This window comes from Ovis aries, chromosome 1 (genome assembly GCF_016772045.2).
Source record: "Ovis aries strain OAR_USU_Benz2616 breed Rambouillet chromosome 1, ARS-UI_Ramb_v3.0, whole genome shotgun sequence".
Lineage (NCBI taxonomy): Eukaryota > Metazoa > Chordata > Mammalia > Artiodactyla > Bovidae > Ovis > Ovis aries.
The window spans coordinates 66,320,949-66,348,338 of record NC_056054.1 but is presented as its reverse complement, the minus strand read 5'-3'; the positions used below and the strand labels follow the sequence as shown (position 1 = coordinate 66,348,338).

Genomic DNA, 27,390 nt, shown 5'->3' with positions numbered 1-27,390 from the left:
TACAGTGAATGAACACCTGAATGAGAGCATGAGTAGTGTCCTCACTCTAACATACATTCTAGGAGGACTCCAAGAATGACTTGTGGATCTTTGCCCTGGCTGTGCTCCTGAGCAGCACCTTTATCTACAACAGCATGAACAGCATCAACCATCAGGCCTTGCAGCAGCTGCAGTATCCTTTCAAGAACTGAACCACCATGTTTCATTGAGTTTATGGGAATAGCAACTGACACTGTTTTTTCTAGCCCATGACTTCATTCTTATAGTTGAAGATGGAAAATGGGGCAAAAGGGAATGATGATAAAACTTGTTTTGAGGTGAGATCTGGAAACTGTGTTGGAGAGTACTTCTTTTTCCTTAGCTAAGATTCCAGCTATGTGACTGAATTAACAGAGCTGATCAGAACCAAATCATCTCCCAGCTCTGATGAAGTAGAGGATTCAGCCCAATTTGTGAGTTTCTTTCCAGACTTTATTTGGACTGTGCGGGATTTCACGCTGGAGCTGGAGTTAGACGGGAACTCCATCACTGAAGATGAGTACCTGGAGAATGCCTTGAAGTTGAGTCCAGGTATCAGAGCAAGGCCGGGGTGGTAGGAAGCTCAGTAGGAGGTGGGGTCAACAGAGCCCTTGATGTCAGAACTTGATTTGAAGTCGGATTTGAGGCCATGCTAACGGTACTTGGTGAATGACTGGGAGGTGGCTTCAGTCATTATTGTTACTGGGAAAACCCCAGCAACCAGAACTTAAGCTCACAGAGGAAATTTAGAATCCAGTATTCTACCGAATGACTTTAGAAAAATTAATACCATGAAAAAGAAAGGCTCATGTACTGTGTGTCATAGTAAGTGTTTCTTCTCTTCTATTTGAGAAATATAACCCATCAAATTGAAATTAGTAAATACAGAATCATAAGGTAAGCAAAATAATTAATTTTTAAATACATTTCACACAGTGTATTTTACTATCTTATATAGATACATTCTTCACAGACAGAATGTTTATACCTTAATTAGTTCCAAAGAAAAGCATTGGTATGTCCTTCCACTGAGACTGTGAAAGGTCTTCAAATGCTTTTGCCTAATCTCACACTCTTTATTCTAGAGCCTTACATGGTATGTCATATTATATAACAAATTAGTTATAACAGATTATAATTAGCAGAGAGAATAATGAGTGGTACTTAGAAGAAATATTGATTTTGTTTGTTTAATCATTTATTTACCCTTTCAATAAATATTTATTGAACTGCAGATATATGCCCAGAATCTCTCTGGATGATACTGTCACTTCCAACAGAAAATGATGCAAAAGGCTAATGAGGTGTCCTAGTTTCATTTAGGCCAATCTTACCATGAGATTTTGTATGCTAAAGTAATCGCAAAATATATTTATAGGATGTGCATTTTTTTACCCTGATTTTGTAAAACTTTACTGCCTTGCATATCATTTGTCTCCCGTGTGGTTTGTTTCCCAGAAATACTGTGAATATCCTTATTTCTATGATTTCTTTACTTTTGAGCCCACATTTCATATCTGAAATGGGAACTGTAAGATCAGAAAAGTATTTCTGACAATTATTTGTATTAGTTTATCTTTCTTTTTTTTATTTTTTATTTTCTTCACATAAACCAGTAGTCTCTCTCTCTTTTTTTTAACTTTACAATACTGTACTGGTATTGCAATACATCAACATGAATCTGCCACAGGTGTACGTAAGTTCCCACTCCTGAATCCCCCTCCCACCTCCCTCCCCATACCATCCCTCTGGGTTATCCCAGTGCACCAGCCCCAAGCATCCTGTATCCTGCATCTAACCTAGACTGGCGATTCGTTTCTTATATGATATTACACATGTTTCAATGCCATTCTTCCAAATCATCCCACCCTCTCCCTCTCCCACAGAGTCAAAAAGTCTGTTCTATACATCTGCGTCTCTTTTGATGTGTCGCATACAGGGTTATTGTTACCATCTTTCTAAATTCCATATATATGCGTTAGTATACTGTATTCGTGTTTTTCTTTCTGGCTTGCTTCACTCTGTATAATAGGCTCCAGTTTCATCCATCTCATTAGAACTGATTCAAATGTATTCTTTTTGATGACTGAGTAACACTCCATTGTGTATATGTACCACAGCTTTCTTATCCATTCATCTACTGATGGACATCTAGGTTGCTTCCATGTCCTGGCTATTATAAACAGTGCTGCAATGAACATTGGGGTACATGTGTCTCTTTCAATTCTGGTTTCCTCAGTATGTATGCCCACCAGTGGGATTGCCGGGTCATAAGGCAGTTCTATTTCCAGGTTTTTAAGGAATCTCCACACTGTTCTCCATAGTGGCTGTACTAGTTTGCATTCCCACCAACAGTGTAAGAGGGTTCCCTTTTCTCCACACCCTCTCCAGCATTTTTTTGCTTGTAGACTTTTGGATCACAGCCATTCTGACTGGTGTGAAATGGTACCTTATTGTGGTCTTGATTTGCATTTCTCTAATATTGAGTGATGTTGAGCATCTTTTCATGTGTTTGTTAGCCATCTGTATGTCTTCTTTGCAGAAATGTCTATTTAGTTCTTTGGCCCATTTTTTGATTGGGTCGTTTATTTTTCTGGAGTTGAGCTGCATAAGTTGCTTGTATATTTTTGAGATTAGTTGTTTGTCAGTTGCTTCATTTGCTATTATTTTCTCCCATTCAGCAGGCTGTCTTTTCACCTTGCTTATACTTTCCTTTGTTGTGCAGAAGCTATTAATTTTAATTAGGTCCCATTTGTTTATTTTTGCTTTTATTTCCAATATTCTGGGAGGTGTGTTATAGAGAATCCTGCTGTGATGTATGTCAGAGAGTGTTTTGCCTATGTTCTCCTCTAGGAGTTTTATAGTTTCTGGTCTTACGTTTAGATCTGTAATCCATTTTGAGTTTATTTTTGTGTATGGTGTTAGAAAGTGATCTAGTTTCATTCTTTTACAAGTGGTTGACCAGTTTTCCCAGCACCACTTGTTAAAGAGATTGTCTTTACTACATTGTATATTCTTGCCTCCTTTGTCGAAGAAAGGTGCCCATAGGTGTGTGGATTTATCTCTGGGCTTTCTATTTTGTTCCAGTGATCTATATTTCTGTCTTTGTGCCAGTACCATACTGTCTTGATGACTGTGGCTTTGTAGTAGAGCCTGAAGTCAGGCAAGTTGATTTCCTTAGTTCCATTCTTCTTTCTCAAGATTGCTTTGGCTATTCGAGGTTTTTTGTATTTCCATACAAATTCTGAAATTGTTTGTTCTAGTTCTGTGAAAAATACTGCTGGTAGTGTGATAGGGATTGCATTGAATCTGTAGATTGCTTTGGGTAGTATACTCATTTTCCCTATATTGATTCTTCCAATCCATGAACATGGTATATTCCTCCATCTATTAGTGTCCTCTTTGATTTCTTTCATCAGTGTTTTGTAGTTTTCTATATATAGGTCTTTAGTTTCTTTAGGTAGATATATTCCTAAGTATTTATTCTTTTCATTGCAATGGCGAATGGAATTGTTTCCTTAATTTCTTTTTCTGCTTTCTCATTATTCGTGTATAGGAATGCAAGGGATTTCTGTGTGTTGATTTTATATCCTGCAACTTTACTATATTCATTGGTTAGCTCTAGTAATTTTCTGGTGGAGTCTTTAGGGTTTTCCATGTAGAGGATCATGTCATCTGCAAACAGTGAGAGTTTTACTTCTTCTTTTCCAATTTGGATTCCTTTTATTTCTTTTTCTGTTCTGATTGCTGGGGCCAAAACTTCCAGAACTATGTTGAATAGTAGCGGTGAAAGTGGACACCCTTGTCTTGTTCCTGACTTTAGGGAAATGCTTTCAATTTTTCACCATTGAGGATAATGTTTGCTGTGGGTTTGTCATAGATAGCTTTTATTATGTTGAGGTATGTTCCTTCTATTCCTGCTTTCTGGAGAGTTTTTATCATAAATGGATGTTGAATTTTGTCAAAGGCCTTCTCTGCATCTATTGAGATAATCATATGGTTTTTATTTTTCAATTTGTTAATGTGGTGAATTACATTGATTGATTTGCGGATATTGAAGAATCCTTGCATCCCTGGGATAAAGCCCACTTGGTCATGGTGTATGATCTTTTAATGTGTTGTTGGATTCTGATTGCTAGAATTTTGTTAAGGTTTTTGCATCTATGTTCATCAGTGATATTGGCCTGTAGTTTTCTTTTTTTGTGACACCTTTGTCAGGTTTTGATATTAGGGTGATGGTGGCCTCATAGAATGAGTTTGGAAGTTTACCTTCCTCTGCAATTTCTGGAAGAGTTTGAGGAGGATAGGTGTTAGCTCTTCTCGAAATTTTTGGTAGAATTCAGCTGTGAAGCCGTCTGGACCTGGGCTTTTGTTTGCTGGAAGATTTCTGATTACCGTTTCAATTTCCATGCTTGTGATGGGTCTGTTAAGATTTTCTATTTCTTCCTGGTTCAGTTTTGGATCATTGTACTTTTCCAAGAATTTGTCCATTTCTTCCACGTTGTCCATTTTATTGGCATACAACTGCTGATAGTAGTCTCTTATGATCCTTTGTATTTCTGTGTTGTCTGTTGTGATCTCTCCATTTTCATTTCTAATTTTATTGATTTGATTTTTCTCTCTTTGCTTCTTGATGAGTCTGGCTAATGGTTTGTCAATTTTATTTATCCTTTCAAAGAACCAGCTTTTGGCTTTGTTGATTTTTGCTATGGTCTCTTTTGTTTCTTTTGCATTTATTTCTGCCCTAATTTTTAAGATTTCTTTCCTTCTACTAACTCTGGGGTTCTCCAACTCTTCCTTTTCTAGTTGCTTTAGTTGCAGAGTTAGGTTATTTATTTGGCTTTTTTCTTGTTTCTTGAGGTATGCCTGTATTGCTATGAACTTTCCTCTTAGCACTGCTTTTATAGTGTCCCACAGGTTTTGGGTTGTTGTGTTCTCATTTTCATTCGTTTCTATGCATATTTTGATTTCTTTTTGATTTCTTCTGTGATTTGTTGGTTATTCAGAAGTGTGTTGTTCAACCTCCATATGTTGGCATTTTTAATAGTTTTTCTCCTGTAATTGAGATCTAATCTTAATGCATTATGGTCAGAAAAGATGCTTGGAATGATTTCGATTTTTTTTAATTTATCAAGTTTAGATTTATGGCCCAGGATGTGATCTATCCTGGAGAAGGTTCCATGAGCACTTGAAAAAAAGGTGAAATTCATTGTTTTGGGATGAAATGTCCTATAGATATCAATTAGGTCTAACTGATCTAATGTATCATTTAAAGTTTGCGTTTCTTTGTTGATTTTCTGTTTAGTTGATCTGTCCATAGGTGTGAGTGGGGTATTAAAGTCTCCCACTATTATTGTGTTATTGTTGATTTCCCCTTTCATACTTGTTAGCATTTGTCTTACATATTGCGGTGCTCTTATATTGGGTGCATATATATTTATAATTGTTATATCTTCTTCTTGGATTGATCCTTTGATCATTATGTAGTGGCCTTCTTTGTCTCTTTTCACAGCCTTTGTTTTAAAGTCTATTTTATCGGATATGAGTATTGCCACTCCTGCTTTCTTTTGGTCTCTATTTGCGTGGTATATCTTTTTCCAGCCCTTCACTTTCAGTCTGTATGTGTCCCTTGTTTTGAGGTGGGTCTCTTGTAAGCAGCATATAGAGGGGTCTTGTTTTTGTATCCATTCGGCCAGTCTTTGTCTTTTGGTTGGGGTGTTCAACCCATTTACGTTTAAGGTAATTATTGATAAGTATGATCCCGTTACCATTTACTTTATTGTTTTGGGTTCGGGTTTATACACCCTTTCGTGTTTCCTGTCTAGAGGATATCTTTTAGAATTTGTTGGAGAGCTGGTTTGGTGGTGCTGAATTCTCTCAGCTTTTGCTTGTCTGTAAAGCTTTTGATTTCTCCTTCGTATTTGAATGAGATCCTTGCTGGGTACAGTAATCTGGGCTGTAGGTTATTGTCTTTCATCACTTTAAGTATGTCTTGCCATTGCCTCCTGGCCTGAAGAGTTTCTATTGAAAGATCAGCTGTTATCCTTATGGGAATCCCCTTGTGTGTTATTTGTTGTTTTACCCTTGCTGCTTTTAATATTTGTTCTTTGTGTTTGATCTTTGTTAATTTGATTAATATGTGTCTTGGGGTGTTTCGCCTTGGGTTTATCCTATTTGGAACTCTCTGTGTTTCTTGGACTTGGGTGATTATTTCCTTCCCCATTTTAGGGAAGTTTTCAACTATTATCTCCTCAAGGATTTTCTCATGATCTTTCTTTCTGTCTTCTTCTTCTGGGACTCCATAATTCGAATGTTGGAGCATTTCATATTGTCCTGGAGATCTCTGAGATTGTCCTGGAGGTCTTTGAGATTGTCCTCATTTCTTTTAATTCATTTTTTTTTCTCTCTGCTTCATTTGTTTCTAGTATTCTATCTTCCATTTCACTAATCCTATCTTCTGCCTCCATTATTCTACTATTTGTTGCCTCTAGAATGTTCCTGATCTTATTTATTGCATTGTTCATTATATACTGACTATTTTTTATTTCTTCTAGGTCCTTCTTAAACCTTTTTTGCATCTTCTCAATCCTTGTCTCCAGGCTATTTATCTGTGATTCCATTTTGATTTCAAGATTTTGGATCATTTTCACTATCATTATTTGGAATTCTTTGTCTGGTAGATTCCCTATCTCTTCCTCTTTTGTTTGGTTTGGTGGTCATTTCTCCTGTTCCTTTCCCTGCTGGGTATTCCTCTGTCTCTTCATCCTGTTTATATTGCTGTGTTTGGGGTGGCCTTTCTGTATTCTGGCAGTTTGTGGAGTTCTCTTTATTGTGGAGTTTCCTCACTGTGGGTGGGGTTGTATCAGTGGCTTGTCAAGATTTCTTGGTTAGGGAAGCTTGTGTCAATGTTCTGGTGGGTGGAGCTGGATTTCTCCTCTCTGGAGTGCAATGACGTGTCCAGTAATGAGTTATGAGATGTCAATGGTTTTGGAGTAACTTTGAGTTGCCTGTATATTAAAGCTCAGGGCTGTGTTCCTGAGTTGCTGGAGAATTTGCATGGCATGTCTTGTTCTGGAACTTGTTGGCCCTTGGGTGATGCTTGGTTTCAGTGTAGATGTGGAGGCATTTGATGAGCTCCTATCGATTAATGTTCCTTGGAGTCAGGAGTTCTCTGATGTTCTCAGGATTTGGACTTAAGCCTCCTGCTTCTGGTTTTCAGTTTTATTTTCACATGTGTCTCAAGACTTCTCCTTCTATACCACACCATTGATAAAACATCTAGGTTAAAGATGAAAAGTTTCTCCACATTGAGGGACACCCAGGGAGGTTCACAGAGTTACATGGAGAAGAGAAGAGGGACCAGAGGAGTTGGAGGTGACCTGAATGAGATGAGGTGGAATCAAAAGAGGAGATAGTGAGCCAGCCAGTAATCACTTCCTTATGAGTGCTCCACAGTCTGGACCGCTCAGAGATGTTCATGGAATTATACAGAGAGGAGGAGAGGGAAGAAGGAGACAAAGGTGGTCAGGAGTATAAAAGATGGGAATGAAAAGGAGAGAAACAGATCCAGCCAGTAATCAGTTTCCTAAGAGTTCTCCACCGTCTGGAACACACAGAGATTTACAGAGTTGGGTAGAGAAGAGAAGGGAGAGGGAGGAGACAGGGGTGATGTAGTGGAGAAAAAGGAGAGTCCAAAGGAGGAGAGAGCAGTCAGGCCAGTAATCTCACTCTCAAGTAAAAATGGGTACTGAAGGGGTTTTTGAAGGTACAAAATTGATAGCAAATACCAAAAAGCAAAGATTAAAAATCTAGAGTAGATGTTGGATTTTCAAAAATACAATATTAAAAAATAGAAGAAGAAGAAAGAAAAAAGTCACAAGAATTATTAAAAATAATAATAATAATAAATAAAGTTTATATATATATACACGAAGTTTGCTTTTAAAATAGGGTCTTTTGGGGGGCGCGAGTAATAGTAGGTTATAAAAATGAAAACTGAAGGAGAAATAGAGGACTTAAGAATTAAAAAGTGTTAAAAAAAAAGAAGATAAAGAAAAGAAAAACATCAAAAAACAGAATGATCGTAAAAATGGTAAAGATATATCTAGGACTTTCTCTGATGTTGTTGTGGGCAGTGTGGGATCGGTTCTTTTTTGGATAGTTCCTTGGTCCAGCTTATGTTTCTCAAGATCTATAGGCCCCTTCCTATGTAGTGGGTACTAACGACAGGACTTTAATCTATTGCACCTGTCACTTACAAGGCGTTTCCCTCTGTTTTAGCTTCTTCTATTTGCTGGTCTCTTCAGTGTCTGATTTCCGCCCTGACACAAGGGGGGCGGTGGTGGATAGTTTTTTTTAGGTTCACTTGTTCAGTCGTGCTGTGGGGAGGGAGGGATGCTGCAAACAAATAACACTGGTGAGTGCTCACAGTGTCCCAGCCATGCTGGGCCTGCCCCCGCTCACAGCACACACCTCTTAGGCTCTAGGCTGCTCCGCTGTGAACCGTCTGAGGCCGGCCCTGGGCTGCATGCACCTCCCAGGTCTAAGCCACTCATGCTCAGGCACTCGGGTAGTCCTCAGAGGCACAGACTGGTTGAGCCTGCATTTTGTGCCCTTCCCAGGTCTGAGTAGCTCAGGTGTTTGGCAAGCATGGTCGCTGCGACTTATTGTTTCTGCCGTCCCTGCTGCTTAGTTTTCTGGGTGTACAGCTGGCGTATATTCTGAGGCGGATGATGACTGTCCAGAACCCCAAGAAGTCTTAGTTAGCAAAGAAGCCTGTTTGCAGTTTGGAAGTTAATGTCTCTCTGGGGCTGATTGCCCCCTTCCTGCCCTTCCAGCTCTGCCTGCCTGTCACCTGAGGGGGATGGTCTGCAGCTGGCTAATTCTGTTCCGTCCTTTGTTCTGTGTGCAGTCCTGGCGGTGTCTTATGTTAGAGCTTTTCACATGGTAGCTATCCCACAGCCTGGTTTGCTAGCCCAAGTTAGCTTGCTCTGGTCACACTTGGGGCATTCAGGCCCAATCCTTGTAAAGCAATGCAGCCCTCGCCTCCCTGCCCAGCCCCCACTTGATAGTGGTGGATGCAGGTGTCTGAGCTGCTTCTCCGCTGGGGGAGTTACCGTTGGGCTCGTAATCTGTGGGTTTTAATTATTTATTTATTTTTCCTCCCTGTTATGTTACCCACTGTGCTTCCAAGCCTCGCCACAGACTCGGCAGTGAGAGTGTTTCCTGGTGTTTAGAAACTTCTCTCTTTTTAAGACTCCCTTCCTGGGACTAATCTCCCTCCCTACCTCTTTTGTCTCCTTTTTTGTCTTTTATATTTTTTTCCTACTTGTTTTTGAAGACAAAGAGCTGCTTTTCTGGTTGCCTGATGTCCTCTGCCGGCATTCAGAAGTTGTTTTGTGGAATTTACTCAGTGTTGAAATGTTCTTTTGATGAATTTGTGGGGAGAAAGTGGTCTCCCCATCCTATTCCTCCGCCATCTTAGGACCACCCTTCCAGTTTATCTTTCAAGAAAGTGAAGTTGCTCAGTCGTGTCCAACTCTTTGGGACCCCATAGACTGTAGCCTACCAGGCTTCTCCATCCATGGGATTTTTCCAGGCGAGAATACCGGAGTGGGTTGCCATTTCCTTCTCCAGGAGATCTTCCTGACCCAGGGATTAAACCTGAATCTCCTGCATTGTAAGCAGACACTTTACCACCTGAGCCACAAGGGAAGTTCATTGGCAGATCTGTATAAATCCCCAACAGGGTTTCTGCCATAAGCTGTATGAGGTTTTCATTTAAGAAATAATTAATCCATGGCATACTATACAATGGCTGAGGAAAACAACCACAGGTTTCTTCAGTTGGGATGGATGCTTCTTCTTCCTCCCCAGGAGTACTTTCTTAGCTCTTGGCTCAGTACAAAAACAGTTTCCATGGTAGATTACCATAAGACTAAAAAAGATTTACAGGCACAGGAATTAGAGTGATACAAAAATCCCTGGAAATGAAAGTCTTCAGTCCCCTTATCTGAAGTCTGTCGCTTCTGTGATTGCTCTTTTTCCATTTTTCAGATGAAGGTCCCCAAATTCAAAATTTCAACTTGCCCAGAGAGTGTATCAGGAAGTTTTTTCCCAAACGGAAGTGTTTTGTCTTTGACCGTCCTGCAAGCAACAAAAAACAATTACTCCATCTTGAGGAAATGCCAGATAATCAACTGGATGAGAATTTCCAGAAGCAATCAAAAGATTTCTGTTCATATATCTATACCCATGCAAAGACCAAGACCTTAAAAGAAGGAATCACTGTCACCGGGAAAAGTGAGCCTCCTTTGCTACAGCATGTCTCTCTGTGATTCAGTGTGGGTGAGGAATGTGTGGTGGAGTGGAAATTGTGAATAATCTCTGGGATTGCCAATAATTGTGTTTTCTTTTTTTCAGTAATTGTGTCTTCTCTATATAATTTGGAAAAACATATTTTATGTCCCACATAGAAGTGCATGTTACTTCATTAAAATTTCCCTACATGAGGGTTTTTGGAAGACTATCATATCTCACGAAACTGTAGGGCTGGCCAAAATGTTCTTTCAGGTTTTTCAGTAAGATGTTATGGAAAAACCCAAACGAACTTTTTGGCCAACCCAATATTACACTGAAGGTATGTTAAGGATACAAATATTCATTACGATGAGCCATCTGGTGGATAAGTGTTTCTAGTAAGGATATAGAAGTTATTTTGTGAATTCACTTGAATCAGGAAATAAGTAGTACACCAGGAATCCATGTAAACTCATTGAAAATCTGAGAAACAAATGTAAATACAGTCTTATAAACAGAGCTGGCTTCATGCGCAGGCTACCTGAGCAGTCTCACAGTGCCCTGTGCTGAGATGTGCCCTGTCTGTTTTAATGTGTTTGTCACTGTCTGGAAATTCTTGATGACATTTTTGCATAGGGCACTGCATTTTCATTTGGAAATAGTACCCACAAAATACACAATTTATTTACATATGTAAGTTCTCCATATTTTGCTACAATGTGAAAAGTGTTCCAGGATATCTTTGAACATATTGTTGAGGTCATTCAGTTAATATTGTATTGTGATGAATTGAGAACCATAAAAGAGAGTGAATAGGAGACACTGGTGTTATTATAAGAAAATTATAGAGGAAAAGGAGAAGGATATGAAGATGAGGAGAAGAAAGAGAAGGAAAGAAAATTTCAAGCTCAATAAAATTTTAGTGATTTTTAAGATAATGATCTAAGGTTCATAAAATGAATGAAAACATTCTATTTTCAAAATATTGAATTGGCCAAAAAGTTTGTTCGGATTTTTCTGTAGCATCTTATAGGAAAATCTAAACGAAATTTTGGACAACACAATATAATATATTATTCAGGGCTTGGGCCTCTGGTGGAGGCCTATGTAAATGCCATCAACAGTGGATCAGTTCCTTGTTTGGAGAACGCAGTAACAACTCTGGCCCAGCTGGAGAACTCAGCAGCCATGCAGAAGGCAGCTGACCACTACAGTGAGCAGATGGCCCAGCGACTGAGCCTCCCCACAGACACGCTCCAGGAGCTGCTGGAGGTGCACGCAGCCTGTGAGAGGGAAGCCATAGCAGTCTTCATGGAGCGCTCTTTCAAGGATGAAAATCAGGATTTCCAGACGAAGCTTGCGGTAATGTGGCCTAAAATATATCCTTCCTGATTCCTGTGGTTCTAGAAATGTGCTTTGTTGTTGCTGTTGTTCAGTAGTAGCTCAGTCATGCCCGACTCTCTGATCCCATGGACTGCAACACACCAGGCTCCTCTGTCCTCCACTATGTCCTGGAGTTTGCTCAAATTCATGTCCACTGAGTAGGGGATGCCATCCAACCATCTCATCCTCTGCAGAGGATAAGAAATGTTCTTAGGATCCCTCTATTCACATGATTCATATGCCTCATTGTAAAAGGAGTTTGGATTGTTGTGAATGACAGGACTCTGCAGGCTACTTTCCTTCTTTTTTCCTAAAAACTGGCTTCTTTATTTTCTACTGTAAACAAACTACCCTTTACTTTGGTGCTTAAAACAACACACAGTTTTTAGCTCACACTTTTTCAGGTCACATGCCAGTGCAGGGTGTGTATGGGTGATGCGCTTGGAGTACAGCAAGCTGAAAACAAAAGCAAGGTTCAAATGGGTTTAGCAATACCACCAAGAATAATCAGTAAACAACTTTTCTCAGGATAAGAAAAAAGTTTTATTTGAGCCAAATGAGGACTAGAGCCCAGAAGATACAGTTTAAAGAAGAACTTGAATTCTGTTCTGTTGCATGACAAAATGCAGGGTGGGGGGAACCCTTACTATAGGCAAAACCTACAAAATTACCTGTATTATTTGTCAAGAATTAAGATTGTAGCTGGAAAGGAATAAGAGTGCTTGTTAAAGAAGGATTGTTTGGGGTCTGAAACTATCGCATATTTACAATGGTACACTTTGAGTTCCTAAGTTTGCAGCTCCCAGTTACTAGCAGACACTCTTCTGAGAATGGATGGTGGCATCCTTGGATTTGCTACAGTTCAGAAGATTCAAGTTCTCAGGGAGGCAGAAACATGTCTGAAACTACATCCACAATGGCCACCAAGCTCAATTTTTAATTTCTGCCCAACAGTTACTCCACTGTGATTTTTAAGTGCATTCTTTTTTAATGGTTAGAGCAGATGTGCATGTTTGATAGGCCACAAAGCAGGTTATTGTAGTTAGCATAAAGTTTAATTTAAATCATGTATAAGCCAGAGTGTCCTCCACATATGTAAATATGTGAATATATCTTTATCAGAACTCATATGGGCTCTGCGGAACCCCCCTTCATCTCCAAGCCAGCAATGGTGCATTGTATTCTTCTTTTGTTTCCAATCACTCCAATTACCTCTTCTGCCACCAACTAGAGAAGACTGCATGGAAAGGGCTTGTGTGATTATGTAATGCCCACTTGGGTAATCTCACTTTCTTAAAGTAGCCTGTGCCGTATGACATAATCTAAACACAGGATCGACGTTCATCATGTTCATAGGTCCAGGGACTATGCAGTGTGAACACCAAGGAGAGAATTCTCAGAGTTCATAATTCTGCATACCATTGGCACCATCACTGAAACCTTGTCTTTCAGTCTACCTTTGTCCATCCTACAAGTCACAAAAATCTCTTAGAGGAAAACCAGCCCAACTGTAATTTATAAGGACAAGTATGAAATTTCCATTGCTATATTCTCACACAATCAAATCCTCAATGAACCAAGAATTCAGAAAAAGTTCAAAACTCTGTTCAGTGTATACTTCACTCATTATGTTAGGCAGTTGATTTGCTATGTATATATTTTATCTAAAGCACCTAGTATGCTTAAGAAAGCCTACTTCAAATCATAATCGAACTTGCTATTTTTCATTGTTGATGGATTTATCACTATTAATCCTACTATTGTTAAAGGAACAATGAAATTCACAACTGCCAACCCATCATTTCACAGATGCTGAGACTGAGACAATAAAGGTAAGGGACTTCCTATAAGTCACACAGAGTTGGTCACACCTGGGAAAAAACCTGTCTCCTGACTCTGTGTCTATTATTCTGTGTCTCACGTGCACTGATGTTGTCCCATTGCTTCCTTCAAGAGGATCACAGTTGGATGCTTTCTTCTAACAGCTCTTTTCTATTGAATTTCTCCTTGTTTTTTCAACAGATCATGATCATGAAAGAGAAAGACGATTTCTTGTTGCAAAATGAAGAAGCATCTGTCAGATATTGTCAGGCTGAGCTCAGAAAGCTTTCAGAGCCCTTAGCGACGAGTATTTCAGAGGGAACTTTCTTTGTCCCTGGAGGACACAGTCTCTATTTAGAAGCAAGGAACAAGCTTGAACAAGACTATAAACTGGTCCCCAGGAAAGGAGTTAAGGTGAGGAGTAAGGGGATTGGGAAAGAATAACAGATTGGAGACCAAGGGTTTTTGTTGGTTCTTTTGAAATTCTAAGACCATAGCATAACTTTTGTAGAGAAAGGAGAGCATGGCAATATCTTTACATGTTCAGCTTTTATATCTACAGTTTGTTAGCTACTCTTCAACAAACCGGAAATATTTCTACCCAAAGATGGGAATTATTGTCAAGGATCTGGAAGAAAGGGAATATTCCTTTTATTCAAACAATGTACTAGATTTTGCACAACACTAATTCAAAAAGATACCCGCATCTTAAGGTTCATAGCAGCATTATTTACAATAGCCAAGATATGGAAGCAACCTAAATATCCATCAACAGATGAATGATAAAGAAGATGTGGAGTGTGCATATATGTGAATGCTACTTACTCAGTTATTAAAAAAATAAAAGGATGAAATTTTGCCATTTGTGGCAACATGGATTGACTTATACTAAGAGAAATGAGTTAAACAGGCAAAGACAAATACTGATGATATCACTTATATTTGACGTCCAAAGCTACAACAAACTAGTAAACATAACAAAAGAAGATTCACAGAGAGAGGACAAATTACTGGTTACTAATGTGGAGTGGGGGCAATACAGGAGGTAGGGTGTGAGGTACAAATGATTGGGTGTAAGATAGGCTACTAAGATGTATTGCAAAGTACAGGGAATATGGCCAATATTTTGTAGTAACTTTAAATGCAGTGTAACCTTTAAAAATTGTATGAAAATAAAATAACAAAAAATTTAAAAGAAATTTCCCTCAAATGGGCTTTCTCCAAAGAATAGAGAAAATTAAAGAAAAGCTGCTGTTTTCAAGAAGCTTATGGTCTTACCTGAGAAGGACATGTAAATAGTCATTGGATATGGTGGGACAATGGCTACTATATACATTGATAGGGATAAGTGACAATGATGGTGGTGGTGATGATGATGATGGCTGATGTATGTTAAGCACTCGCTACATCAACTGTACCTTAGGTGATTTGGTTGGATTATCAATTTAGTCCTCAAAATGATATAAATGAGATATTATCATCTTTGTTATAAAGTTGAGAAATATGACATGGGGAGAATGTACTAAGTTGCCCAAGTTCACGCAACTATCAAGTAGTAGTGCTTACAGGGCAGCTGTTATGCTCTTGGAAGCCATTCAGAACTCAGAATAAAGCTGAAGAATGTTTCCTGGAAGAGGAGGTAAAGGCCACAAGTTGGAGTGTCAGTAAATGATATCCTAATAAAGAGTAGATGAGCATTAGAAGAAAAACAATGTGCAGAGACTACAGTTGCAAGCAGTAGAGAATTGGTGTTTGTACAACTGCACAGAATTACAAGGTCTTTAACCACTGTGGGGCCCCAAGAAGGATGAAGAACTTATAGGGTCCAATCTGTAGGTTTACTGAACAATAATTTCCATAACAAGACACTATGTCTTTGCTGCCTGATGAGTCTTTGCTTCTTGTTGTTTTCTCAGGCAAACCAGGTCCTCCAGAGCTTCCTGCAGTCACAGGCAGAAATAGAGGCAGGCATCCTGCAGGCAGACCAGGCCCTCAAGGATGCGGACAAGGCCATGGCAGGTACAGACAGGACCGAGCTCTCAGAGGGGAAGGTGGCTCCTGTGCTGCCCTTTGGAAGGTGTGGGAACAAACACTTCCTGGAACCAGAGCTTCCTCTTCTTCTGTGGAACCTCTCTGCCACATGTGGAAATAACCAGGGGATTTTGGGTTTTATGTACATCCAATCAGGGCTTCTACCTCATATGCAGGTTGTCTGATGTGGTAGCAGGAACAGACAGACTCCTTCCTACCAATTTAATGCCATTTTAGTCTTTGAGCTCAGGAAGGCATAGCTCCACATAATTGTTATTTCTTTAATACTTTTGTGAAACAGAGGAACGTACCAAGAGACAAGCAGCAGAGATGAAACAGGATCTGCTAACACAGGAACTGAATGATAAGAAGCAAAAACTGGAGGCCCAAGAGAGAAGCCACCAGGAAAATATGGCCCAACTGAAAGAGAAGTTTAAGACGGAAAGAGAAAACCTTCTAAGAGAGCAGGAAGCAGTGCTGGCACACAAGCTGAAGGTAAGCCTAACTGGGCCTGGGCAGAGTCTGACCACCTGACCTGCCTCTTGAGAAATCTTATGCAGGTCAGGAAGCAACAGTTAGAACTGGATGTGGAACAGACTGGTTCCAAATAGGAAAAGGAGTCCATCAAGGCTGTATACTGTCACCCTGCTTATTTAACATATATGCAGAGTACATTATGAGAAATGCTGGGATGGAAGAAGCACAAGCTGGAATCAAGATTGCCAGCAGAAATATCAATAACCTCAGATATGCAGATGATACCACCCTTATGGCAGAAAGTGAAGAAGAACTAAAGAGCTTCTTAATGAAAGTGGAAGAGGAGAATGAAGAAGTTGGCTTAAAGCTCAACATTCAGAAAACAAAGATCGTGGCAAATAGATGGGGGAGCAGTGGAAACAGTGGCTGACTTTATTTTTCTGGGCTCCAAAATCACTGGAGATTGTGATTGCAGCCACGAAATTAAAAGACACTTACTCCTTGGAAGGAAAGTTATGACCAACCTAGATAGCATATTCAAAAGCAGAGACATTACTTTGCCAACAAAGGTCTGTCTAGTCAAGACTATGGTTTTTCAGTGGTCACATATGGATGTGAGAGTTGGACTGTGGAGAAAGCTGAGCATCGAGGAATTGATGCTTTTGAACTGTGTTGTTGGAGAAGACTCTTGAGAGTCCCTTGGACTGCAAGGAGATCCAACCAGTCCATCCTAAAGGAAATCAGTCCTGGATGTTCATTTAAGGACTGATGTTGAAGCTGAAACTCCAATACTTTAGCCACCTGATGTGAAGAGCTGACTCATTTGAAAAGACCCTGATGCTGGGAAAGATTGAAGGCAGGAGAAGAAGGGGACGACAGAGGATGAGATAGTTGGATGGCATCACTGACTCAATGGACATGGGTTTGGGTGGACTCCAGGAGTTGGTGATGGACAGGGAGGCCTGGCATGCTGCGGTTCATGGGGTTGCAAAGAGTCAGACATGACTGAGCGACTGAACTGAACTGAACTGAGAGTCTGATGGATAAAATGCTAGTTTCTCAGTAATAAAGGGACAGAACTTCAACCTTAAGTCAGATCCCAGAGAGAAATCCAAAGACATATGTTTCATGTAAACATCAAAGAGATGTGGATCATGCTGAAAACTCATCTCTGTAAGACTCAGCACCTTCTGTAGTGTTAGGGTTTGGAAGGGAAAATAACATGGCCCAAGCTCCTGAACTGCTGTTTGTGGTGATTACAGTGTCATATTTATCCCAACATGAATAGGACTTCGGTCTTAAGAGTCGTTAGAATTTTTGGTACAACCCTCAGAGACGGGGAATAGTTCCATCCGCTCTTGAAGATTGTGCCTGGTATGATATATGGGATGCTGAAAGCTCTAAAATTTGCTGTATTTGTTTCCAGATCTGCCTGATTCATTTTATACACGTAGAGTAAATATATTCATGGTTCAAACCTAGAATTTGAGTCAGTGTCCTAAAGAGGGTCAGCAGATCTCATTATTTGTGACATGAGTGTGGTCATTTTATCTCAGGGGAACTCAGAAATATTCAGAATTCACCTACATTCCCTCTCAGAGTGCATTTTTAGGGCTGGAACACATTACTGGTATAGCTTTAAGGCCTGACTGAGGCACAGATCCTCCCTGCCCAGGGAGATGGTGTAGAGCTTGGGTCCGCAGCCCACAGGCACAGACTGCTACCAGTCTGTGGCCTATTAGCAACTGGGCCACACAGCAGGAGGTGAGTGATAAGCAAGTGAGCAAAGCCTCATCTGTATTTACGGCCACTGCCCATCACTCACGTTACTGCCTGAACTCTGCCTCCTGTCAGATCAGTGGCGGCATTAGACTCTCAGAAAAGCCTGAACCCTACTGTGAACGGTGCATGCGAGGGATCTAGGTTGCATGTTCCTTATGAGAATCTAATGCCTGATGATCTGAACTGGAGCTGAGGCAGTGATGCTAGGGAGTTACTGCAAATTCAGATTATCATTAGCAGAGAGGTTTGATACACAGAGCCATCATAAATCAATTGCTGGCAGACATATCAAAACCCTATCAGTGAGTGAAAGTGAAAGAAAAGTGAAGTCGCTCAGTCATGTCCAACTCTTAGTGACCCCATGGATTGCAGCCTACCAGGCTCCTCCGTCCATGGGATTTTCCAGGGAAGAGTACTGGAGTGGGGTGCCATTGCCTTCTCCATTGCCTATCAGTGAGTGGCAAGTGACAATTAAGCTGCATCTAGTGGCAGGTTCTATACTGGCAAGTGAGTTGATATACTTCAATTGTACATCTGGTTGCAGGTTTCAAGTAAGAGTCCAACACTTATTTTAGTCCATACATGGCCCATTGATTATTTTAATTATCACTTCTGTCCCCGCCTCTTTCCACACTGCTCACTTGTCTCAGTCACAGTTTTGGTGAGCTCACAAGCTAAGCCTAGCCAAAATAAATTTAAAAAAAAAAAAAAGAAGAAGGTCACTGGAGAGCTTCTTTGAAAAGGGGGAAAGACCCAATGATGAGACAGCAGAAGACTCTAAGACTGCCAACAAAATGAAAGTTGCATTTAAAAGAAAATACCATAAGTCCTACTTAAATTACAGGTCCATTGCAATAGGTGGTTCATATTCTCCAACCCACTTTGCATAATATGTGGTGACCAGCTACACATCAAAGCCATGAAACCTTCAAAACTGATTCACCACATAGAAACCAAGCCCTCTGTATTAAAGGACACGCTTTGCAGTTTTTCAAAAAAAAAAAAATGTGAACAAGAGGAACAGAAGCAATTGTTGAAGGCCACCACTTCATCAAACATGTCTGCACTGGAAGCATCGTTCTTAGTGGTTAACCACATGCTAGAGCTAAGAAGAGTTGCTGAGGAGTTGATGTTGCCAACTGCCAAGGGCATTTGTCAGGAACTTTTAGGAAAGGCTGCAGTTCAGAAGGTGGCACGTGCTCCTCTTCTGGCTAGCACTATAACTGGACGAATTGATGAAATAGCAGAGGACATTGAGGCACAATTGTTAGAGGTTAATGAGTCACGGTGGTATGCGATCCAGGCTGACAAGTCTGTGAATGTTGACAACAAAGCAACAATCTTGTTTTTGAGGAATCTATTTCTCAGAGGATGTGCATGCGGATATGTTATGTGCAGTTTTGCTGCCAACCAACGCCACAACGACAGAACTATTCAAGTCTTTGAATGATTACATATCAGGACACCTGAATCAGGCATTTGTGTTGGTACGTGCATGGACGGAGTGGCTGCCATGACTGAATGGCTTTCTCGATTCACTATTCAGGTCAAAGAGTTCACTTCTGAATGTGAGTCTACGCACTGTGTTATCCTTAGAGAAATGCTGGCTAGATGAAAAATGTCACCTGAATGTAACATTTTGCACGATGTGATTAAAATTGCCAACCACATTAAAGTATCTGCCCTTAGCTCATGTCTGTTTGCCCAGCTCTGTGAGGAAACAGATGCAGAGCACACACATATCCTCTTATACACAAAAGTGGGATAGCTTTCTAAAGGTAGGTCCCCAGACAGAGTTTTTGAGTTAAGAGAGCCACTCCAGAGATTCCTTTTAGAAAGACAGTCACCACTGGCAGCACATTTCAGTGACACAGAATGGGTTGTGACTCAAACTTGCTCCCTTGTGTAACATATTCAACAAACTCAATCTGTCAAATTCATGGGAGAATGACAACTGTGTTCAAGTCAGCAGATACAATGGCTGCATTCAAAGGCAAACTGTAAGTATGTAGATATGAATGAACACTGGGATTTTTGACGTGTTTCAAACATTAGCAGAGATTTTGAAAAAGACTAAGCCAGGGCCTCTTTCTCCCAACTGGTGTGTGAACACCTATCTCAGCTTTCAAAAGAGTTTGAACATCACTTCCCAAACACAAAAGACCCCTAACCTGGAAAGGAAAGGATCCAAGAGCCATTTGTGAATAAACCAAATGAATCAACTTTATCTGTGCTAGAACAGGATGAATTTGCATGAAATCCCAAACGACAGTGGCCTTAAAAGTATGTTTGAGACAGCTTCAAATGTCAAATACTTTCCAGGTTAACGTCAATGTGAAATATCCTGAGGTTGCCACAAAAGCACTGAAAAGCCTGCTTCCATTTCAACATCCTGTCTTCATGAAGCAGGGTTTTTTTTGCAGTAACAGCAACTGAAATGAGATTACCTAGTAGACTGGACATAAGCAACACACTTCAGGATCACTGTCTCTCATCCCCTCAGACGCAACCATCTAGTTGCAGGAAAACAAGCCTGGGGTTCCCTCTGATTCTGCTTTATAATATAATAGGAATAGCGTGCACATAAATAAAATATGCTTGAATCATCCTGAAACCATTCCCCCCTACTCTGGTCTGTGGAAAAACTGTCTTCCACGAAATTGGTTCCTGGTGCCTACAAGGTTGGGGTCACTGGTATAGGTCAATCCTGGGAAGCTATAAATTCTGAATATTCTTTCTACCCACCCACATCCAAACGTTTAGAAATATTGGACAAACTCATCAAAAAGCATCTAAGGCCATATAGAAATAGACACAGGTGCTGAGTTCCTGTAGTTGTAGATATAAAATTCTGATAGTTGGATATTTTCAACAGGACACTGTCTTCTTTTTACAGATACAGAAAGAAATGCTTACTGAAGGATTTAAAAGGAAAGCCAATGAATTACAGAAAGAGATACATCAACTACAAAAGGAAATCGAAAGAATTAAAGATGATAGGCTCGTTGAAAGTTTAAGGATGGTGACACAAATTGGCCTTATATTAGTGGCCTCACGATCTAGATTTTTAAACCGTGTATAGATATGATGGATCTCAGGTGAGTTGTTAAATGAGCTGACAATTCCTGTTAAGTACATGAAAAAAAAAAAAACCTTCATGCAAGGGTGGCTAAACCTTGAAGTATATGTCACAGTAGTTTCAATCAAGAAAAGTTTAAAAATAAGAAGTTATTACCAAAGAATCAGGGCCTGATATCCAAATATCTAAATAAGTTTGATTGACTTGGCCGATTTAAAGAAATGGAAAATGAGTTAAAAGATAATGATTGATTCATAGCAAAGTTTTAAGCAAAGCATAAAGAGAAGGGACAGTCACCTATGATATAGACACGGAGAGAGTTTCTTTAGACTCGATCTAACAAGCCCTCATAAATCAGCAAGGAAAGGGCAACAACCACATTTTTTAAATGGGTAAACATATAAGAAGATAATTAAAATGTTTGACTTTGCTGATTATAAAAGATATGCAAAGTATAATTAGGAGATAACTGTGTCACTCTCAGTGGGCCAAGAAGTATAGTTTTGACAGGACACTGGCAAGGGTTACAGGAAATTGGCAGCCTGATATTTGCTAGGAAGAGTGCAGATTGTTACAGATGTATACCAAAATTTAAATGTAAATACTGTTGATTCAGCAAGTTCTCACTTAGGGATTGATCTTAAACATTTATGAACCCAAGCTGAATATGGAATGTATGGTGGTACATTTATTGAAGGATTGTAATTCCAAAAGACTGGAAACATCTTCAAAGTTCCCTTATCACATGCTAGTGAGGTAAACCCTGAGACGCAATTACACAGGAATGCTCTATATCACTAAAGTGAAAAGGGAAACTCTATTTGTGGTAATGTGAGAAAATCTCCAAGATGTATCATAAGTAAAAAAAAATAAAAATAAAGATGCAGAAAGTGTGTGAGTTGCATTACTGATTTAAAACATAATCAATATATGAATATATTATCTTCTATCTCTGGAAATACGAAAGAAATTGGTATCCATGAGCAAAATAGGAAAGGACCTGCATATTTGAGACAAAAAATAACATGACGTATTCTCCTGTGGGTTTTATATTTTGTATGATTTATCAGCTATTCAAACATAAATAGAATTATTAACATTAAATAAGAAATAATAATATATGGGATGGAATAGTTCTTATGACAAGATGCAAGTGTTGAATACTGTGAGAAATAAAAGTCGACTCCACAGGAGGAATCTACTTATTAGAGCAGGAAGCACAAAGCACCAGATGTGTATCATACTGTTGTTGTCATTAAGGTTTTGAACTTCTAGTCCCTAAGTTATTTTTAGGTATAAAATCTGCTGGAATGTTATGACCTCCTAATTCCTGCTACACCTTATGAAGACAGTGTGTTCAAACAAGAGGTTTTCTTCAATTTCAACACAACATTTAAGAATCTTTCTCAGCTGTCTAATGCTAGACCTTGTGCTTAAAATGAACTGGGCGTGGTGTCCCTTCTCTGTGCCCCCATTGTACCATGTTTCACTCAGAGCACAGGACTTTTATATAATTTTGACATTGAAATGACCTGTTTACATTTTATCTCCTCTACCACCTCATGATCCTGTCTACTAGATGATCGTCACTGTATACTTTGCTCCCACCACAAAGACCACCACTGAAGCTTCAGGTGTTCAAACGATACACATGAATAAATACATAAGCTTCCACCCATCAGGGGCCCAAATTACCACTTCCTTACTACATTAATTGCTGCTTAGGGTTCTCAAAATAAAGGGCACAATTTTAGGAACTGGTACTGAAAGAATTCAGGCAGAAAGTACACACACACCCATTTGAACCTGCCACTTCTCTCTGGGAGAGACTGAACAACCCATGTGCTCTGAGTTCCTCCATTTTCTCTCCCAGGAGACTTGCCCAGCAATGAAGCCACCACATTTGGCTCACAGAACAATAATATTGTTTAAAATAGAAAAAAAAAAAAAAGGAGCCAGTAATTGGCAAAATTCATGTCGTCACCATAACTGTTACCAGTTCAAGGAATGTCTATTGAAATAAAACTGTGCTTTCTATGTGAGGAGGATCCATTTCTCACTGAACAGGCCACCCATATGCTGACAAACTGCAGAGTCTATAGGATGACTCTGCTTTCTTAAGGGTTCAGGGTTAATGCTCAATTGCCACTTCTCTGACCAAAGTCTCTGGAATAAGTCCTTCAGCTGGTCCAGTCCCCAAAGACCCTCTGGTGTCATCAGAGGAATATCCTGAACACCAGAAGTCTGGATGGTCTGGTAAAGGGGGTGAGGGGCAGTGAGAAGTTCTGTTTCCCCATCAAATCTTCCCGACACACGTGACAAGTAATGCAAACAAGAAACAGGCACACGCATTTGTGCAATGAAGTGATCGTGGCTTAGAGAAAGGAAGGGGTCAGGAGTGAGGGAAAGGACTGTTAAAGCAGAGAGAAAGGAACCTGCACTGCTCTGATGTTCAGTCCCAAGTGGTCGTCTGTTGGAATAAAGTATACACATCTTAAGACAAGGCTCCAGGCCTCTTCCCGACTTTAGAATTAATAAATATTTGTTAAATTACTGATGGAATCAAACTTCTACACAAGTACTTGTTGAACAATTCTGGAGGAAGACAGCAAGACAAACATTTTTTCACATAGTACAGGAAGAGTGAGCTTCTCTGGACATTACTACATCCCTTTCCACTTCTCCTTAGACTTGTGTATGGTGTGCTCACGAGGGTCCTTCTCTGTTGACTGGTATTACACAGTCCTCACAGAATGTATTTATTAAGGAAATTCTTTAGTGTTGCAGATAGAGTGTCAGAACTTATTAGAAATGCAAATAGAAAATCCAACTCTTTGAGACCCTATGGACTGTAACCTGCCACACTCCTCTGTCCATGGGATTCTCCAGGCAAGAGCACTGGACACGACTTAGTGACTGAATAACAACAACAACAGTGCTTTTATTCTGCTCCCAAGAAAACAAGGTCTGCAAAGGCACATATATGCCCTTAGGACTTGTTCAGTTCAGTCACTCAGTTGTGTCTGACTCTGCACGCCAGGACTCCCTGTCCATCAGCAACTCCCAGAGTTCTCTCAGACTCATGTCCATCGAGTCAGTGATGCCATCCAGCCATCTCATCCTCTGTCATCCTCTTTTCCTCCTGCCCCAATCCCTCCCAGCATCAGAGTCTTTTTCAATGAGTCAACTCTTCACGTGAGGTGGCCAAAGTACTGGAGTTTCAGCTTTAGCATCATTCCTTCCAAAGAACACCCATGGCTCATCTCCTTTAGAATGGAGCGGTTGGATTTCCTTGCAGTCCAAGGGACTCTCAAGAGTCTTCTCCAACACCGCAGTTCAAAAGCATCAATTCTTCGGTGCTCAGCTTTCTTCACAGTCCAGCTCTCACATCCATACATGACCCCTGGAAAAACCATAGCCTTGACTAGACGGACCTTTGTTGGCAATGTAATGTCTCTGCTTTTTAATATGCTATCTAGGTTGGTCATAACTTTTCTTCCAAGGAGTAAGCATCTTTTAATTTCATGGCTGTAGTCACCATCTGCAGTAATTTTGGAGCCCCCAAAAATAAAGTCTGACACTGTTTCCCCTGTTTCGCCATCTATTTCCCATGAAGCAATGGGACCAGATGCCATGATCTTAGTTTTCTGAATATATGTGTTACATATATGTATTATATATATATATATATATAATACATAATATATGTATTACATATAAATACAACTGTAATATGTAATACAATTACATTGTACAATACAAATACAATTACATTATAATACAATTGTGATATGACTATTGGCTCCAATATTCTTAGAAAGTAGTGGAAATGAGTGAGAAGGTAACCATTCCTGGTAAAGTCCATGTAGATCCTAAAAATTCAGAACAATGGACAACACAGAATGAGACTAACAGTGGATGAAAGCACAGACACTTAGCAGCAGTAGCAGCAAATATGTGACAATGGATTCCAATACCCATCACCTAGCAGAAAATTTTCTTTTGAAATAAATGATTTCTCTTTTTCAAAGGAAAAGTACTTTCCAGTTGTGTGTGTTCTTCTACGATTCTACTATGATTATAAAGGAATTCAAAATCATTGAAAAATATTCACTATTGACACAAAAGTATAAAAATAATAAACTACAATTCTAACAATGAGCTAGAAATGCTGGTTATAATGGAATACATAATTTTCAAGATTCTCAGGTGTTTATTATTGATGTATAAATGTTTTCATAAAAGAACAGTTTTGTACCTATTATGAATTGAGTTATTCACAATCAACATGCCAAAATTTCTCTACAGAGAGTAACCTTGGCCATCTGAAAAGAGGTATGAAATGTAGGGAAAAATTCCATTCCTTCATATTACTGGTGAATTAAAACTCTTAAAGAAATTCCTCTTCAGAACAGTTTAAAAAGAGGACATTTTTATGTCATTGAATAAGCAGGCCTAGTACATGCATGGGGTTCCCTCATGGCTCAAACAGTAAAGAATCTGCCTCCAATGACAGAGAGCTGGGTTCAACCCCTGGGTCAGGAAGATCCCCTGGAGAAGGGCATGGCAACCCACTCCAGTATTCTTGCCTGGAGAATCCCAAGGACTGAGGAGCCTGGTGGGCCATAGTCCATGGAGTTGCAAGGAGTCGGACACAACTAAGCAAGTAACACTAGAACATATATATAGGTAGACTGTAATCAGGTGGTAAAGAACCTGCCCTCAACACAGGAGACCTGGATTCGATCTCTGGGTCAGGATGGTCCTCTGGAGAAATGAATGGACACCCATTCCAGTATTTTTGCCTGGAGAATTCCATGGACAGAGGAGCCTGGCAGGCTACAATCCCATGGGGTCACAATGAGTCAGACATGACTGACTAACACAAACACACACGACTAGAAAGGATAAAATGGTTTCATTTATATATCAAAGCGGGGGGAGGGAAAGATGGCGGAGGAATAGGACGGGAAGATCACTTTCTCCCTCACAAATTCCTCAAAAGAACATTTCAACGCTGAGCAAACTCCACAAAACAACTTCTGTAGGCTGGCAGAGGACATCAGGCAACCAGAAAAGCAGACCATTGTCTTCAAAACAGCATCCCCCCTCCCCACAGCGCAACTGAACTAGTGAGCCTAAAAAACCAGCAAACAGAAGAAGTTAAACAGAGGGAACCACCTTGGAAGTGAGCCCACACGGCCCATAACATCAGAGAAGAGCCAGATATATTTTTAATATTTTTAAAATCATTCCTTTTTTTTTTTTTTTTTGCTTTTTGCTTTTTTTTTTTTCCTAGCTTTTTTTAAATTAAGTCTTCTATTTCTCCTCTAATTTTTATTTCTATAACCTAGTATTACTATTTTTTTTTTTAAAACAAGACTTTTTTTTTTTTAAGGCAAACACCATATATACTCTTTGGATGGTTGTTGGTGTTTTGTTTTGTTTTGTTTTGTTTTTGTTTGTTTGTTTTTTAATAATTCTTTTTTTTTCTTTCTTCCTTTTTCCTTCTGCTTTTCTTTAATATTGTATCTGAAAATCCAACCTCTACTCCAGATTTTTAATCTTTGCTCTTAGGTTTTTGTTGTCAATTTTGTACATTTAAAAACCCAAACTTCACTACCCAAGTTTACCTGAGAGCGAGATTACAGGCTTGACCACTCTCTCCTCCTCTGGACTCTCCTTTTTCTCCACCAGGCGGCCTCTGTCTCTTTTCTCCCCCATCTCTTCTCTATCCAACTCTGTGAATCTCTGTGTGTTCCAGACGGTAGAGAACACCTAAAGAACTGGTTACTGGCAGGATTTGTCTCTCTCCTCTCCTACTCATTCCTCTCTCTTATCCTCCTGGTCACCTCTGTCTACTTCCTCCCTCTCCTCTTCCCCGTATAACTCTGTAAATACCTCTGAGCGGTCCAGACTATAGAGCGCACATAAGGAAGTGACTACTGGCTAGCTTGCTCTCTCCCCTCTTGATCTCACCGCATCTCATTCCAGTTACCTCTAACTACCCCCTCCATCTTCTCTTCTCCTTGTAACTCAGTGAACCTCTCTGAGTGTCCCTCAATGTGGAGAAACTTTTCATCTTTAACCTAGATGTTTTATCATCGGTGCTGTATAGATGGAGAAGTCTAGAGGCTACTGTAAAAATAAAACTGAAAACCAGAAGCAGGAAGCTTAAATCCAAAGCCTGAAAACATTAGAGAACTCTTGAATTCAGGGAACATTAAGCAATAGGAGCTCATCAAATGCCTTCATACCTACACCGAAACCAAGCTCCACCCAAGGGCCAACAAGTTCCAAAACAAGACATACCATGCAAATTCTCCAGCAACACAGGAACACTCCCCTGAGCCTCAATATACAGGCAGCTCAAAATTATCCCAAAACCTTTGATGTCTCATAACCCATTACGGGTCACTCCACTGCACTCCAGAGAGAAGAAACCAGCTCCACCCACCAAAACTCCAACACAAGCCTCCCTAACCAGGAAACCTTGACAA

The 27,390-nt window shown here is 39.9% G+C and overlaps 1 protein-coding gene across 1 annotated transcript in view; it reads left to right on the top strand.

The window, feature by feature from the left end:
• LOC101120395 (guanylate-binding protein 4-like) overlaps positions 1 to 21,780 on the top strand; it is a 43,907-nt gene extending 22,127 nt beyond the window's left edge. The window contains exons 4-11 of the mRNA XM_027971800.3: positions 63 to 172; positions 374 to 570; positions 10,075 to 10,320; positions 11,399 to 11,679; positions 13,723 to 13,935; positions 15,438 to 15,540; positions 15,854 to 16,047; positions 20,708 to 21,780. Coding sequence (XP_027827601.2) covers positions 63 to 172; positions 374 to 570; positions 10,075 to 10,320; positions 11,399 to 11,679; positions 13,723 to 13,935; positions 15,438 to 15,540; positions 15,854 to 16,047; positions 20,708 to 20,893 — 1,530 coding nt within the window. The 3' untranslated portion in view covers positions 20,894 to 21,780. The remainder of the gene's footprint in view (positions 1 to 62; positions 173 to 373; positions 571 to 10,074; positions 10,321 to 11,398; positions 11,680 to 13,722; positions 13,936 to 15,437; positions 15,541 to 15,853; positions 16,048 to 20,707) is intronic.
• The last annotated feature ends 5,610 nt before the right edge of the window (positions 21,781 to 27,390 follow it).